The following is a 17,497-nucleotide window of genomic DNA, read 5'->3' as shown; positions in this document are numbered from 1 at the left end:
AAACCGAACTTGTTTCTTTTACTACAGTTTCACAGATAATTTGTTGGCTAAATTATACATCATGATATAACGGTGCAGTGTAGAAATGCCCTGAAGTATGGGACATGATATTTCCGTCATATCGGCCCAGCCCGTGGATTCTGTTAAAAGCGATATTCGAGTAGTGAACCGAATCACTTCAACGTTTTCGAAACATCGTCGTCGTACAGCGCGTAAACGTTTCTTCACATGACGGGAATCCAGTGGGTTAGCACGAGTTATCGCTCATCGTCTGGGTCACATGTCGCTTGGTCCGTATGGTCACCTGATACCGTATGAGCATTTGTTATGCTGCAACATCCTTAACCAACGGGGTGGGGGAGTAAATAAAGCAAAACCGTCATCACTTCATATCAAAATGCTTTTAATCTGTTTTTACATTCATCATTAGCGCAAAACAGAACAATTCAATAAATATTAAAGCAGACATCAACAGGACGTACTGGTGGATTTGAAGAAAATAGAACAGTCCGCCTAGTTTTACAGCAACGACACAGTCGAACACAAACAGAAAGAGGAGACGTTAATACTGCCTACGTGAACAGACGTGAAAACTGCCGAAAGGTCTTAAATTAAAGACAGGAAATGCATAAGATATTTTTTTTTTGTAAAAGATCAAACGCAAAAGTGCAAATACTGACCTGCAACGTACGCGGCGCTCCAAAATCCCCCCAAACCACTGGTTTTAAACCGGGTCCACTTTCTCTTTCTGTAGCGCTCAAAGTCTTCCGCTTAACCTCCCTCCTCCATCGCTTCATCAATCATCTGCATAGTGTAACGCCGAGTACAAACAAAACGCTCACACGGACTCCGGGCTGGCTCGCTCTCCACACGCCTCACACTCGCAAAACGGGTTAAAAAGCAACGTTTTCCCCCGTGATGTCGGGTTAATATACAGCGTCACTCCTCATCAGAACCGCCAGGCTCGCACGATACCTGAATCCGCTCCCGCGTGGCCTTCTGGGTAAGTTCCAGGTATCAGCCGAGCTGGTGTTAGTTCTGTTTAAATGCGTTTTAAATAAGGAATAAATAAAAAAATTTAAAATATCTGGGGGTTCGCGGTTACAGGAAAACAATCAACGACAGTTCTGTGATTCTATATCATCAGTCGCATGGCTTTTAAATCACGTCGCCTCATTAGAACAAAATCTGCATAAGTTCTCAACTCGGTATAACATTAAGACACAAAACAAAATGGCAGCTGTGTAAATCCGCACCAACTGAAGCTGGAATAACTGTAGTCTTCGACAAACACGGCAACAGAGACACGCCTCTGGTATACGACCCCCTGCGTTCCGTTCCCAAGACAGGACGTGAGGACCGCTCGCTTACTTAACAGGTTTAACAGGAGCTCCACAGTAACCCTTCCACCCATCCAGACCCCGTCTGTGCGGCTAGGAGCCTTTTAATAATTCACCAGGATGCACACACACTCCACTGGACAAAAGTTTGTGGACGCTCGACTGAACTGCTTCTCATGATGTTAAAAAGCGTTTGATCTGGAGGCGTGAGATTAAACGTTTGAAATCAGTGTCGTAGGTTAAAGATATAATCGTGCCGACGTGTTCATTTCCTTCATCAGAAAACGAACATTTTATTTACAAAAATAATATATTTTTTAAACGGACGACTCGGAGTCCAGCGTCGGTGTGAACTCCTTTAATACTGTTTCAAAAGCGTCTCGGGGGAATTCCTCAAGAAATCGCTCCAGAAAACGCCAACAATACATTTCTGGAAATTCGCGGCTAAAAGGGCGTCGACTGTGAAGATGATTAAATATTAAATTATTTAGATTTATTTATTTATTTATTTTTTTAATCACAACATAATTCCCATAGTTCCATTTGTTTTACTCCAGAGTTTTGATCACTTTTATTATTATTCTAAAATGCGGAGGAAAAAAATAAATAAAGAATGAGTGTCTAAACTTTTGACCGGTAGTGCGTGCGTGTGTGTATATATATATATATATATATAAAATGGCTAAAGACGGGTTGTAGAAGTGGTGTATCCATGGTGACCACATATGCTCAAGAGGTTTAGCTGAGCTCAGCTATAACGAGAGCAAACATCTGGATAAGCAGCCATGAAAAAAAAAGAAAGAAGTGAATCAAAAGCACAGTGATCGTTGTTTCTCTTCTGCAAACATTTCACACATTCCGAGATTCAGCTTCCTTCCTCGAACTCGCCCCCCCCCCCCCCGTCTGTCTCTCTCAGCTGGTTATACACCTCAACCTAGTGTCCTCTCTTGCTAATAAAATAAAAAGACAGAGTAAAGATGAGACATGTCTCAGATCGGACAGTCCGACTCGGATGCCAAGTCCTCCTTGTATTTTCTGCTGAAGCCACAAGTTCCTGTTTCGCTTCCTGTCAGGAAGTGCGTTTCTTTAGGGATCCGGAAGCACGGCCTCTTGTTGGGTTAGAGGGAGTGCACTTCCTCTGAGGGGACGTGGTAAGGGGGGGAAACGGGCGAAGCATGACTTGCCGTCAGGTTACAGGAAGTGGAATGACTGCTGCATACAGCATTAAAAACCAGGACAGTAAGAGAGTCTCTCCTTCACTGATCCTCTTTTAAACCTCTTTCTCCTTTCTATTTATTTATTTATTTATTTATTTATTTATTTTTAAAAACCATCCCCACTTGTATGGTTATCCCATTTCTCCTGCCGTTTCTCCACCCGCATCTCCCAGAATGCCTTTCTCACTTTAGACAAGATTCACATGACTGTACAGCTCTTGGCTTTGTCCTTGCGGAAGTCCGTCGCCACGGCAGCCAGGTCAGGCCTGCTGGACGGCATGTGCGAGATGCGCTTGGCCGAGCGCGCGGATTTACCGCGTTTGACAGTTTTGTTGTTCTTGTTGACGCAAGCGAGCGTGGCCACGTGGAAAATGTCCCGCACGCTGTTCTCCGACTGCAGCGCTGAACACTCGATGTACGGAGCCGAGATCTGTTTCGCCATCGCCGAACCCTGAGAGAGAGAGAAGAGATGGTCATTATTCCATCCAAATATTTCAAAGTCCTGAAGGGGGGGGGGGGGGGGGGACAAAACCTGGTGCCTCACCTGATCGTACGACACTGGCATCTGTCTGTGATTGGACAGCTCCACTAACGTGTTGAGATCAGTTCTCAGGTCCGACTTGCAGCCGACCAGCAGCATCTTCGTGTTGGGGCAGAACTCCTGGATCTCTCCTTTCCACTAACAGAGGAGAGAAGAGAAGAGGAGTATACCATGAGCGCTAATCAAACCAGAAAATCTACAGAGACCCGGAGGAACAGCTGTAAAAGCCTTTCCCCTGGAGCTTCGTTACGAATTCTCTTCCGTTTTATTCGAACCCTCTCCTGCTCTAATCTACATTCTTCCCCGTCTCTCAGCAGGCAGCTCTTAAATCCCTCGTCGAGTCTATCTCTTGATCTCTCGGCTTTCAGTCTCACAGGTGATCCACATTCCTTTCCCCAACAGACACAGGACAAGCTGGAGAGAGAGAGAGAGAGTGTGTGTGTGTGTGTGTGTGTGTGTGTGTGTGTGTGTGTGTGTGTGTAAACCGGAGGGCTTAATCTCCGATAATGCAATGCTGCAGCGTTTATCTCCACTGCGGTCACCAGGATCCGGTTCACTAGGACACACACACACACACGGCCGATTGTTCCCTCAGGAACGCGAGCGCCTTCCTCGCTCCCTTTCCCATGATCCTTTTTGCTCAAAAGCAGCCTGAAAGTCCCGTTTTTACTCAGACCCGGGATCGGTTTCTCCTTCTCGGAACAAAAAGCCATGTGGGCCTGCTCTCCACATCCCTGCTCCGGGTGTTTTCCTGGGATTCGGTGTCCTCTGTTTGGACGGGAAACGGTTTTAAACCGCAGATTCTTCTTTTTTTTTTTTTTTTGCGGTTACTGACTTTACTTTCCCAGGGCGCTCGAACGTTCCAGAACTCTCACGGTCGTGTTCAGGTGAAACAGCGAGTGAAACGAACAGACCCTCTACGCTCACGGTCGTGTGTTCACTATACACTGTTTATATTGTCACATTAAATAAAATAAAATGGCACAAACCTTTTTAAGGACACTGTCCAGCGTTTCCGGCCGGCTGACGTCGAAGCAGATGATGACGGCGTCCGAGTCGGGGTACGACAGCGGCCTCACGTTATCGTAGTACGGGGAGCCTGGAACACAAAACAGGACGCCAGAGTTGAGCCTACACACACACACACACACACACACACACACACACACACACACACTCTAGGGGAATTAAACAACGACAGGGCTGATTTCATGGAGGATGTTCATGGTGTGTCGGTCCCTCTCAGTTTGCCGTTCATTGTTAATATACGAGTGTACTCTGGGTTTTAGGTCAGTGTTGGTTAATAAGGGACGCTTTTTGAAATCCTCTGATAATGCTTCTTTTGCAGCGGTGTGAATCTGGTTAGAGAGAACTGGGATAAGGAGTGTGTACGAGATTAAGACTCAGGGGATAAACGCTGCTTAAAAAAAACCAAAAAACAAACAAACAAAAAAAAAAAAACACCATCCTTTCCCAATTATAACCACGTGCTACTGCAAACAAGCCACCTTGCTGGTGCTCTGGATTTAGTATCCAAAATGAAAAAGCGTGAGGTTTACGTTTAATGAAATAACTGAACACTTTTCAGTGAGAATGATACGTAGTGATCCCGCCCCGTCGAAATCCTTCGGGTGCAGGGGTTTTCTGCTTCCCACGTGTACAGCTCTCAGACAAGAACGTGGAGAATTTCGTTTCTGTGTCTGGCGTGATACATGGGAGGTCTGTTCTCAACGCCCCCCCTCCCCACACACACACACACACACACGGGGGTGGAGGAGGCGAACACAAGGAGTGTGATCAATAAGGGGTCTGAAAGGGAAGCCGCTTTATCCTAGTCTCAGCCTCTGAAGCTCCGCCCACAGGATATGGAGTCTGATCGTCTTCTGTACACTTTTCCGACCGCAACCTTCGGGATCCTGAAGGTTGTAAACCGAGAGGTTACTCTGCACTTCCTTCTGCTGCTTTTCAAGCGGTACGAGGAAAGGAAGAAACAAAACCGCAACCTCACTACCCGCACGCCCCCCCCCCCCCAACCTTAAATATTTCCCAATCCTGCTCAAAGTCTTTCTAATCCGTGTAAACCCCAGGCAGAGATAAAGAGTCTCCTAGTGTCTACTAGCAGGAGTCAGGAAGCAGCATTCAAGCGACTTCTGGGTGGTTTAAAATTTTCCAAACTCTCCGTTTGGTCGATTTTCTTTATTCAAGTACAACCGAGATGCTGTACTGTGTAAGGAGAACACGTATCAGGTCTGGGTTTAGGCATGTGCAGCGCACGCTTACGTTAAACATGCATTAATGTGACCTTTACATAACATGCCGGTCTAGAGGAAATCCCTTCGCTCCCAACACTCACTGCAGCATCTCATTAACTCAGGTTACAACTAGCCTCAGGACATGTACCTCTGCTCTCTCTCTCTCACACACACACACACACACACACACACACACACAGCTGTACCCAAGACCATATATATCCATCTTGCACACACATGGAACCTTTCTCGTAATCCCGCTCTCAGGAATGTCCAGCTGCTCTGTGTATGTGTGTGTGTGTGTGTGTGTGTGTGTTTATAAGAGTATATATAGCTGACAGACACCTGTGGAAAATCACAGTGAACACATGTATTTCCATTCCAAGATATCATTTCAAAAGCTTAAAAAAAAAACCCATACGAAACATCTGAACATCTTCAGGCTTCACAGGCTGATATTCTAGTGAAAACATGTACAAGAAAAAAATAAAAGAAAGAAAGAAAAAGAGAGAGCGAGAGAGAGAAAAGAATTTGTTGGAACGCCGCAAGTATGCAGGAGCTGCTCCAATCCGATTTCCGTTCAGGCAAACCAACGAGGTATTAATCCTCTCAACGGAAATAAGCCTTCATATGACCCCCCGAGCTTCTTCACACAAAGGGGCGCATTGTAGCGAGCGTTCGTCTGTGGAATGTACGGCATGAGGGTCTGGATCAGAGACGTGAGGAACAGGAACAGGCGAGGTCCTGTCTGCGTACCTGAGATTAGGTTTTTTAAACGTGTGGATATGCACACATCATTACGCCCGTCTATTCTTTTAATGATGGCTTACAAAACCCAAGTAAACACGTCTAGACGTTTAATAGCTCTACGTAGCAGGACACGTGACGTTCGCTTACTTGCAAAATGCTCGATTATATCCGACCCCTTTCGCCGAGGAGGGACGTCGGCAGCAACACTTTGGCCAAAACGTGAGATCTCAAGACAGCCGTCTTTCGTCAACTTCTCTTCCTTACAGTAATAAAACGAGTCCTATCACAGGCTCGGGAAGTTCAGGTCGGGTCGAACCCTCACGAGCGCCGTCGGCACGATCGGAGTGTAAATGAAAGCGCCGTTTAAATACTTCCTCGGATGCTCTTACTAAAAGGCAGCAAGCCAAACTGAGGCATTGTGAAATGAAAGTGTGTCAGGCTGCACGCGTGGTCGCACCAAATGGCTGAGCTTAAAGCCTTAATGAGGACCCTACTGCCTGCTCGAGCTCATTATCTGGCCCTCAGATAACACAAAGGCAAAAGGCAGATCAGTACACGACCCAGCAGGACGCACGTGTGTGTGTGTGTGTGTGTATTGATTAGTGCTGCTGCTGGAGAGGAACTCTTCAAAGTCTGGATGATTAGCCCCTGGGCTTTTTGACAGTAGGGGCTGATACCCTTCATCATTGGGGGGGGGGGGGGGGGGGTGAATTTAAAATGGTGCTGATTTCACTCTTTTGTCTTGTGCAGGAATAACACACACCTCAGTCTTACACACAGTTTGGGTGTCATTTGGCTAAGCTGTAACTACAATAACAGGCCTGATAGTCGAGAGTTTCGCACAAGCCTGGACAGAACATGACATTAACTTAAAGTGCACCTATTATTGTTTTTCAAACATTACCTTTCATGTAGTGTGTTCTATATGAAGCTGTTCCTGAAAGTAAAAAGACTGCCAAGTTTCAAAAATCAAAGCGCACGACAAACGGCGTTATCGACTTCCAGACGAAGGAATCGGTTCTGAACAGCTGAAACGAGTCGTTCGTGATTCCAGACTCACTTCCTGTTCTAGCCTTCGTAGGTTTGTAACAAAAAGCCCCGCCTCTGGTCTTCATCGGCTGCTCGCTGACAGCGTTAGACCGATCACAACAGACTGGGACGTCAGACCAATCAGAGCAGAGTATACTCTCCGATAGGAGGAGTCTAGAACGAATCCTTTAACGAGTCATTTGTGACACTGGGGGGAAAAAGGTAATGCTGCAGGTTAAATTATGAGCACGTTAAAGTGTTTAACCTTTAAAACAAAATTAGGCACGTTTCAAAACCATAATAGGTGCACTTTAGCTTTCTACACACACACACACACACACACACAAAACTGTCAATCAATCAGACAAGCTTAGTGATGTAAAGGATCACTAATGGCACGCCAAACGGGGAAGTTACAGCCATCCCTCTTCTTCTGTCTTTTCACATATGACAAAAATAAAAAAATAAACAATAAAAAACCAAGAAGACAAGCAGAGCCTGACGTACTGCCTACTCCAGATAAACACAGAGCGACACAATGAAAGATTCCAGTCAAAAGAGGGGCATCCAGGCACGAATTGGAGTAAATGGTACCAACAACAAAGCATTCATGACGACGTACAATCAGGAAAACGTCTTATTATGTGACCCAACAAAACTGCGGTCATGACAACAGCCAGAAGAAAACTCGTCATTAATTTAGTTAAAAGCTGTTCTTGTATACAGGTCTCCTAAAAACAAATGCTCATTAATACATCTGCACCATGAATTCTGCGGAACTCCTGAATCCGATCGGTCAGAAGGTGTCCGTTAGAGGTTCCTTCGGCTTTCCGGTTTCTTGAAGAACATGAAAAGCTGCGTTCGTGTAAAAAAGTGAAAAGCCTTGTCGTGTTCACTTCAAAAGAGAGCAGGAAAAATGAAACAACAACAAACCAACCCACGACTGTTTATAGCTGCTATAACGCAAGCGATAGAGCTGCATAACGACGTCCCGTTATGTGGAACTATAAAGGGTTCAAATTAGAGTTTCGATATAACACGTGATGCTATCGGGAGAAATAAATAAATAAATAAATAAATAAGAGGTAGACTTGTTTTATAGATAGATTTAAAAAAACACAACAGGCGAATTAAAACTAATAATAAAACTAATTATTGCAATTTGTTTGCTGTTCCATCAATACCTACTCTGTAAAGAACACGACGTTTAAACGTACTTCCCCGTCCCGAATTAAACCCCGTGATAAATCCTCAGACAGTCCAGAACTGCGTAATCGTGCGACGTGGTACTCTCGACACGCTCATCGACACGTTTACGTCTGCCCCCTGTCCCATCGAACCTTTTCTCTTCCTGGCGCTCTCTCTCTCGCTCTCCGTATCAACGTACACTCACGATGCGAAAGGCACACGCACACTCGGCCTAGACGGACGCGTCACATAAAGAACCGCAATCCTGTAGAAGTTACCCAGAGCAGTTCATGCCAAATTCCTCCAGACTTTTCCTTCTCGTTGGAAGAGAAACAGGACGGCGGGAGCGGGGTAATTGCTTCCAGACCGCGGGACCGAGCACACTACCCAAACCGAGACACGGAGACGGGCGCCTCCCAGGTAGCACAACGTTACCGCACGTAAATCAATCAACACGCTCCTGGAACAAAACAACCCCATTACCGGTGCTTTGTGGAGTCTCAGGAGACGGTGCAGCTCTTTCAGGTCACTCCACACTCGCTAGCGAGCACATCAGCACCATGTCTCAGCGTTTCCACAGAAGGGCGTGGTGGGTTCGTGTGTGTGTGTGTGTGTGTGAGAACATGGTGGGTTGGGTGAGGGCGCAGGATCAGCTGTTCCTGCATTTGTGTAAGTGACCGCAGTAAAAACATCCAAGTAGCTCTCGTTAGAAATACAAGCAAGTACACGCGATGTTAAAGTAAAAACGTACCGTCCCGCTGTTTATTAAAAAATAAATAAATAAAAACTATCCATCCTGTAAACCCGGTCATACGATTTAAACAGATTATTACTGATCACCGCGTATGAGGCGATCGCGATGTAATCTCAGCTGAACTCGTTAACACGCCGTGTTCGATCGTTCGCGTGCTCCGGACTCGAACGATTAAAGAACACGACCGTCGTGACCAGGGATCGTCCAGAAAGCCCTCTTCAAAGTGAGCTTGATGTGAAGATGTTTCTGTCCGCTCCGTCTCGCGTCACGTTGCGGACTCGGAGATTTTAATTAAAATAAAAAAAAAAAAGCACCTGGCACCACACGAGCTTTGTCGTCGAACGCCACGAAAAACCAGACCGTCCGTCACGAAGTACTCCTCCTTCTCCGAGACGTCCATCCAAACACGCCGGGGTCATCGGGGTCAGTCCCCTCACGCTTTCACGTCCTCATGCAAAGACGCCTTGAAATGAACAAATAAACCGGACTCGTGGTGATAACCGAGTGACGAATAAACAAACAGCGCGTGTTCGCCGTTAACCGTGTAAACGCCGTGGTGCGTTACGTCACGTCAGCACTACCCCTTTAACGTGGAGAACGCTGTAAGGAAACAAACAGCTCCCAGTGAGTATGGTGTTGTTTGTTTAACACGTATTGCATAACGTTGTTTTTAATATTGGCACCCCCACCTTTTTTTTTTTCTTTCCTTCTGGAATGTTCCTCTTTAATGTTTTCAAGAGTGTGAGGTGTGTAAAAAAAAAAAAAAAACACAAAAAAAACAAGCTCTGAACAATATAAACTAATAGCCCAGTGGTTCATTCATGTATATTATGATATTCGTTGATATATATATATATATATATAGAGAGAGAGAGAGAGAGAGAGAGAGAGAGAGAGAGAGAGAGAGAGAAAGAGTGAGTATGTGTGTGTGTGTGTTAACAGATGAACTCTTCTTACCTGAAGTGTCCCACAGACTGAGCTCAATCCTCTGGGAGTCAATCTCAAAACTCGCTGTGTAATTCTCAAACACGGTGGGCACATAGTTCTACACATGAAAGACAAATTTATTCACGATATAAAAAAAGACAACAACGGTTTCTATCATTTTTAAACAGTTTACACGTCGTTACAGCTCATTATTTACTCACCTCAGGGAAACAGTCCTTAGCGAAAACGTGAAGTAAAGCCGTCTTGCCACACTGACTGTCCCCCACCACCACTATCTTACACTTAACGTTCTGACTCGCGTCCATTCCTGGCTGAAAGGACGACTTCTGGCACGACCTTCTTTCCTTCATTTGTTAATTTCTTTTTATTTTACAATTCGAAGAAGCGCCTCAGAGTTCGTTAAACGCGTTCAGAATTCACCAGAAACATCCGTCACTCACTCCAACTCTACTCGGAGCTCGTGCGCTGAGAGGAGCGCCGGCTTTTTATACACGGCTCCTAACCAATCACAGAGCCTAGAGCGCGGTTCTGTCTCCGCCCCCTTTTTCTACTGCATGCTGCGTGTGGATGTAGGTGTTTTCACGACAGTACAGAAGTGCTGCCAAAAGTATGGAAAGCCAAAAGTATCAAACACGTGTAATATTTTCTCGTGGGTTCTTCCATAAGTTCTATTAAACAAACAAACAAACAAACAAGTAAATAAAAAGGCTTGGTTTGTCCTCATACTGTATTAACTTGTATTTAGACTTCACCAGAGCATTTTTTCCATATCTGACCCATAATGCCCTCTGAAAAATCCAGCTTAGTCCAGCCAGCTACCAATACACAGGCCATCTGGTACGCGTGGGTAGAAAAGAAAGAGTTTCTGAACTACCACTACTAGTGCTACATTGCAGACGAGGGCAATAACAGAACAGCAATCGATTACTGATCGATTAATAGGAAAGCTGGAAAATAACTTACCCTGACTGAGCAACTCGCCCTGTGTTTGGTCAGCTGAATATTTATTAGTCGCACCCTGTTTGTTCTAGTCTTAAGTAAATAGTTTTTCAAATCCTCACACAGTCGCTCTAACAAAACGAGTCGCTTCGTATCACGTCACGTCGTATAAATAGTTCGTTTCATTGGCTGTGGTTTGAAAGCTTAGTGCCAATCTTGAAATTTCAGTTCGCTGGAAACGGAGCCACAAAGTGGGAAATTTGATGTGGGTAAAAGCGGTACCGCTCTCGCCGCAGGAAAACGATTGCCTCGCCAACACGAAACACTTATCTGAAAGCAGTCTTAGGAAAAACTCATTCTGGATGTCCAGAATGGTTACCAAGCGTGTTTAGCTTTTTGTTCATTTTGTATTTGAGGCATACTGGGGTCCTAGAGCACATCAGCAGATCTGGCTAACATCACTGAGGGGGAAGAAAAAAAAAGAAAAAAAAAGAAGAGGAATTTGCAAACAGGAGATTCTAAATAATATGGGAACTCATCTCTGCAGTGCGAATCTAAAGACTAAAGAAGCGAGCGTCTGGCACCTAAACTGTCCTGGCGAACTGATTAATCATGGTAAGAGTACTATAAAAGTACCTGAATGTGATACTTTATCCCAGACATCCTCTCGTCCCGATAACAGAGACATTACAGCTCGGCATTCTTCCGTCTGGAGAGGTGATTTACACAAATGAACAAAGGCCTGTTCGCATTTACTGCATTTTAGTGCCACTCAGGTGTCCTGCTTTCTCCTTTATGATAGACAGACATGGGGTTCAAATGTGTGTGTGAGCATCTGTTCTTCATTTTCTGAGCATAACACATTTTCTTCCAGAAGGATGAAATTATAGAATTCAAGCCTACATACATTGCATATATACACATGTACAAAGGAAGAAAGTTTGAGTTTCTTTGATGTACAGTCAATCGTCCGTTATGCTAGCTGTTTGTTTCGGTGACGTTTGTAAGCGTGCACTCTATAATAGACTAGAGTTAGGGTTAGAGTCAGTCGGCCATGAGGACAACTGATATACAGTGTGGTTGGCGGCGTTAACAAACACTCTCTGATTACCGAGGAAGATGTGGAAGGAGAAGGACAGAACCAGGAAACAGACAGAAGCAGACGCGGTCATAAAATGATAACGCCACAATAACGCTTTGTTCACTGCAGATAAGGTGATTTACATTAATAATGACAGTTACAGCATACTCACCATCTGTGCATTCAAAGATCAAAGTCCAAGACGTGCTAATGATAAGGATGAGCCGTGTGTTTACCAACAAAGCACATGGTGGGAGATCTTGCAGCCTTGATTTCATAGCTTCGATCACTCTCGTGCTCATTTACAGAAACTGCCGGGCCCTTAATGTAGAGCAGATCCACCTACAGAAGAAGGACGTGACGTGACGTGACATTTTGAGACATCTGCTTTTAAGTCACGTATCCATCGAGGCTTCATATGACATGACTGCACGTCACCGATTTGACTTTACGATGCAGTCGTTACGTACCCGCGTATACAGTACGTCGAAATCGCGCTCTTCTTAAGATCCTAGCATCATGGGAAATAAGAAAGAGCAGTTCCGACCCACTGATCAGCAGCACGGCACGGGGGAAAGCGGTCGTTAAACTGCTACGGACGACCGCTTCCTCAGTGTTTCAATAAATGAGAAGTTTAAGACCCGAAGGAAAGGTACGCCTTAAATCTACACTAACAGCCCACCATCCTTGTCCACTATCCAAGCTAACAAATAGTGTGAAGGTTCTCCGCTAGTAGCTAGAAATGTGCGGGTTCAAATTCCAAGACTCTTGAGCGCAGCCGTTTTTTAAAATGGCTTTTTTCCTCCACAGACCGTTCTGTCGACAGCTGTTCACTCAGCAAGACTGCTAACGTTTCCAGATTCGACTACCGTCGTCATGTCAAAGGTCTCCTTTCCGAAAGGTGACAAGTGACGTGCGGCGTAAATGAAAGAAGACGAAGTCAAACTGGGAGGTAACCCTATATCCGTGGAACACACGCAACCTGTAGACATGCATTACCAGGCCAGCAAAACCTAATACACGCTCTCTGTCTCTCTCCGGGTCGGAGAGCTGATGAGCTTAAAAGGTATCGGATTGCAGTGTGGGAATGGGATTGGATGTGTGTGTGTGTGTGTGTGTGTGTGGTTACCTCATGAACTTACAGGTGGGGCCAAATATGTGTGAACCACTACGAAGAAAGAATTGTAGGTAAATGCTACAAGTTTCTGCAGGTAAATCAGACTGACCAATAAACGAATACATCGGTTCACATACCGTGGCTCAGCTCCATGTCTACCAGACATGAGATTGAATGGAATGTGCTTCTGCATGTGTGCGCGCGCACTGGTTCAAAGGTGTTTCCCTTAACCACAGAGGGATTCCTGCTCGTTCTGCTTGATTGAACACTTCCGTCTCCGAACAATAACAAAGAACAAAACCCTGAGTCACATCACAAATCTCTGGCTTCGAGTCGCCATTAAGACCAAAGTGTTCATTAAAAGCTCAGTAAAAGGAAACCGAATCATTTTCTGGACACAGCACACGTTCTTGTCGGGTAAGACCTCGCGGATATTCTCACATCCGTGTTCAATTTAAATTCGCACGTGAAAACGTCTAAATAACCCAAAGGGCCGAAACGTAAAAGAACCGAATTTGATCAGTGACGACATTCCTTCATGTTCACCAGCAGCACTGGACTAATCAAATTTCAACTTGTTCATGTTCTATGAATAAAATAGAAAAAACACGTTCATAAGGAGAACCGTGTGCTCTAATACTCAACACACCGTTGTTTCACACCGTGTCCTCCTTGGGAGATCGCCCCGAGGGGAATTCCTTCTCGAGCTCTCACCAGGATTTGACACGGTCAATCACAAGACTCTCCTGTCCATCCTAACAAGACTGAGTGTCTCAGCATGATGGTGGGATTACTTCCTACCTGGAGAGATGGTCAAATCCGATAACATCGAGGAGATCCACATCTGCTCCATTCAGACTCCCTACTTGGGTCCCACAAGGCACAGTACTCAGTCCTCTTTTCTTGTGCTCTTTCAGTGAGGTAATATCCTCAACTTTTTTGTTTTCAAATTCCACTTCTATGCAGCTCATCCTCTACTTTACTCCCTCAGAGACTCATTTCAGCTCATCACCTGAAACTGAATCCCAGCAAGTCAGAGCTGCTGTATATCCCTGGAGATGCATCCCCGTGTCCTTGGAGAATTCTACCTGGCAATGCAGGAAATCTTCAAGACAAACAAATATTATCGTCTGTGCGTGTTGCTTTGGTCATGTAGGATTCTCAAGAGGTTTCAGCCAGTTCTCCTGCACACAGGCCACTCAGATGCTTGTTTGGTCCCTTGTCTTCTTGAGACTGGACTATTGCAACTGGTTCCTGGCAGATCAGACCTCTGCAAGTGATCCGAGTACAGTTTTCTCACATCACCCCATCGCTGCATTCCTTCCACTTCTTCTTGCTGCCCATAACAGTGGTTCATACCGTACCTTCTGGCAGACGCTTATCAAACCCCCTCTTCCAGCTTCCCTTCAAGCCCCAAGCAACTTGACCCCCCACCTTTCGCAATCCAAGAAAGATACGAGTTAAGACTTTTCTCAGTCATGGCACCCAGATGGTGTGAACTTCCCCTGCCTGCATTTAAAGACCGAAGACCCGGCTTCACTCTGAGTGAGCCGTAAACCTCTTTATTCGAGAGACTTGTATTCAACCCATTTTATAACGGTTCTAAACGGCTTTGGCCTGCTGGTAATCTTACGCTGATTTCACACCTAGGCTGTTTACAAAAATCCATACCAGAGTTCGATTTTTTTTTTTTTTTTTTTAAAAGATGAATCCATTTTGTTTGCTTCGGTTGATTCGACATTGCAACGATTTTTAAGAGCGTCAAATTATTTGCACGAGTGGGCTTTTATTAACGGTTGGTTTGTTTGTTTTTCACATGCAAGTGCATTTTCTCAGAGCAAAGGCAGAATGGTATAGTTGTTCGGGTCACTTGAACAATATTTTAGATCCTTCATAGAATAATTTCCGGTGCTTCTCTACATACTTCTGGAGCCGTTTTATACCCATTTCTATTCTTGAAAGTCTTTTCAGTGTAACTCGAGCAGAATTGGGTAGCAATTCTACCCAACCAAACCATGGTTCACTGGGGGGACGACTGACGAGGACCTCCAATCTGGGTTGGATAAGGCATCAGGTTTGGGTATCAAAATGAAATGAACTATAAAGTTTAACAGGTCCAAACCAAACAAAGTAGACGTCATGTGCCCTCAGACCCTGTCCTGTTTTTACTAGCACGAGGATGTGCTTCCCCTCCCCAATGGACAACGCAAAGCACCAAGTCACTCTGGGTACGAGTGTACGTTTAAATGTTAATCACACTTGCGTGTTACTTCATTTAAAGGTCTGATTTATCGTCATATGCCGGAGAGTAGCACGAACGCATTTCTCAATCCTAGTCACTGTGTACACGGTAATAAACATCACGTGACGTGAATCATCATAACTGCAATCCTGATGAAAAACAGTGAACGTGCCAGTTTTAGAAACAGGAACAAAATGAATTGCTGTATTTAGAAAAAAAGATATATATTTAACCTGCTCTATAGTTTTGAGTCTTGATACTGTGCATTGTTCTGAAAATGTATAAAACCTGTACCTGAGGAAAGTAGAAATTTTTTTGGTAATACCAATAGTACTTTTCAAGTTGAAATATTCACAGCTTTAAGTAGAAAGCATTAAGAGTTGCAAAATAGTTATATATATATAAATAAAAAAAACCCACAACAAAAGTCATTGAAAGTCTACTGAGAGGCTTTTAGTGCTCACATACAGCCTGAAAATAAGCTGTAATGGGTTCGGGAAGTTTTACGATCCTCCACAGGGTCACTTGCTGCATCTCTGCTAATTTGGATTCTTTATTGCAAGCCGTGTTAAGGGACGAATACAGGAGAGCACGAGGCTTTCGGAAAGAACGCTTAAACGTCTTCAGAGAGCGACGAGATGAAGGTTTCTAAACGTCTGTCGTTTTCTCGCTTGCCTCGGAGAGGCACGGGAAAAAGCCACGAACGCCAGTTTAAGAAAAAAAAATAATAATAAAAAAGGTTGACATGATGTATGATTTATATTATAATGCAGGATTTTGCAGAGGGGTTTTTTTTTGTGATTTTGATGCGTTTTTTGTTTTTTCCGAAAACTTGCCGTGCAACTTGCAGAGTTTTTGTGCTTTTTTTTTTTTTTTTTGCGGAAAACTCCTTGAATTGGCGAAATTGCAGATCGCACGAAATAGTTTCACACGGCGTTTCGCAGTGATGTTTGCTAATAAATGAGACGTTTTAGCTGTGCTCATGATGTCACATGACGCGTCCTGGCCCGAATCAAGCTCCACCCCCGAACGTTGCAGACTTTGCTCGATTTCGCAGTCGTTTTTATGCGCTCGTGAAATCCCAGAGGGACGGATAACAGCGGGACGTTCGATTCCACGCCCCGGCAGCGTCGGATCCCGCGATTCCGGCTGCGATTCCAATCATTCGTGTTTATCTCACCACGCTCGTTCGAATACGCTATCGTTTCCATAACAACGGCTAACTCACCGACACATAAAATAAACGGATTACAAAAACGAAGCAAAACATACGTTTCCTGTAAGGAGGCGTTTATGGAAGGTGCCAGAACTTTGTAGCAGACGGTATGTTTTTCCACCATCTGAAAAAAATCTTCAAGATGGAGGTTTTCCATTTTCTCGATCACATGACAAGCTGCTGTTGTTTTTTTGTCTTAACTTAAAAAAAAAAAAAAAGAAGAGCGGTTGGTGAAAGAACGTTACGTTTAACTGTAAACGGATGAAAAGTATGAAACAGTTGGTTTTTTTCTGCAGCGATTGGTAAATTGCTGTGGTTTTATAAAAGGAATCAAACACTGTAGGATGTACTGTTAATAATAATAATAATAATAATAATAATAATAATAATAATCAACTTAACAGGAATTCTGCTTTGGGTCAGGCAGCACACTATTGCACTTCAGTTTCGCTCATCGTGTACATTAATATTTAGTGTTTTTTTGTTGTTGTTTTTTTTTTTTACTCCAACATGCCATTCAGCACGTAAATAATCGCAGGTTAAAATCCGGGGAAAGAAAACTCCGTGTGCTCCAACACGTCACTGCGCTTGATAACCAAGTTATCTTCTTTTGCTGCGTGTTAGTTGTGTCTGAAGACACGTACGTCTACGCATGTGACCCACTCGACTCGCTGACTAGCGGGATATACACGGTGTGTACGTCTGAACTTTGTGCGTACAAAAGGTTCTGTCTTCCAAAGCTCATCTTGGTGTCGAGGAGACGTCTCGTGTCGAGATCTCATGACGCATCAGCGGCGCTCATTATTATAAATCGTTTTGAAGCGGATCATTTCCTATCCCGTCGTAAAAAGGGTTCAATTCGGCTCACCTCAGGGTTCGCTCG

General features: G+C 44.5%; 1 protein-coding gene across 1 annotated transcript; it reads right to left on the bottom strand.

Annotated features, from left to right (window-relative positions):
- Nucleotides 1-382: 382 nt before the first annotated feature.
- Nucleotides 383-10,495, bottom strand: rnd3a (Rho family GTPase 3a). The gene is made up of 5 exons (XM_053617129.1): nucleotides 10,220-10,495; nucleotides 10,029-10,116; nucleotides 4,088-4,197; nucleotides 3,102-3,236; nucleotides 383-3,008 (listed from the first exon to the last, which is right to left on the bottom strand). Exons 1-5 carry the CDS (start codon nucleotides 10,367-10,369, stop codon nucleotides 2,757-2,759), a joined length of 735 nt encoding a protein of 244 aa, XP_053473104.1. The 5' UTR covers nucleotides 10,370-10,495; the 3' UTR covers nucleotides 383-2,756.
- Nucleotides 10,496-17,497: the final 7,002 nt, after the last annotated feature.

This window comes from Ictalurus furcatus, chromosome 27, assembly GCF_023375685.1.
Source record: "Ictalurus furcatus strain D&B chromosome 27, Billie_1.0, whole genome shotgun sequence".
NCBI lineage: Eukaryota > Metazoa > Chordata > Actinopteri > Siluriformes > Ictaluridae > Ictalurus > Ictalurus furcatus.
Note: the sequence above shows the minus strand (reverse complement) of the source record. Positions and strands in the feature narration are given on the sequence as shown.

Coding starts and splice junctions, on each gene's coding strand:
- rnd3a (XM_053617129.1), bottom strand. CDS start 10,369: ATGAAGGAAAGAAGGTCGTGCCAGAAGTCGTCCTTTCAGCCAGGAATG. Junction 4,198..10,028: donor CAGTCTGTGGGACACTTCAG/GTAAGAAGAGTT, acceptor TTTGTGTTCCAG/GCTCCCCGTACTACGATAAC. Junction 3,009..3,101: donor TGCCAGTGTCGTACGATCAG/GTGAGGCACCAG, acceptor TCTCTCTCTCAG/GGTTCGGCGATGGCGAAACA.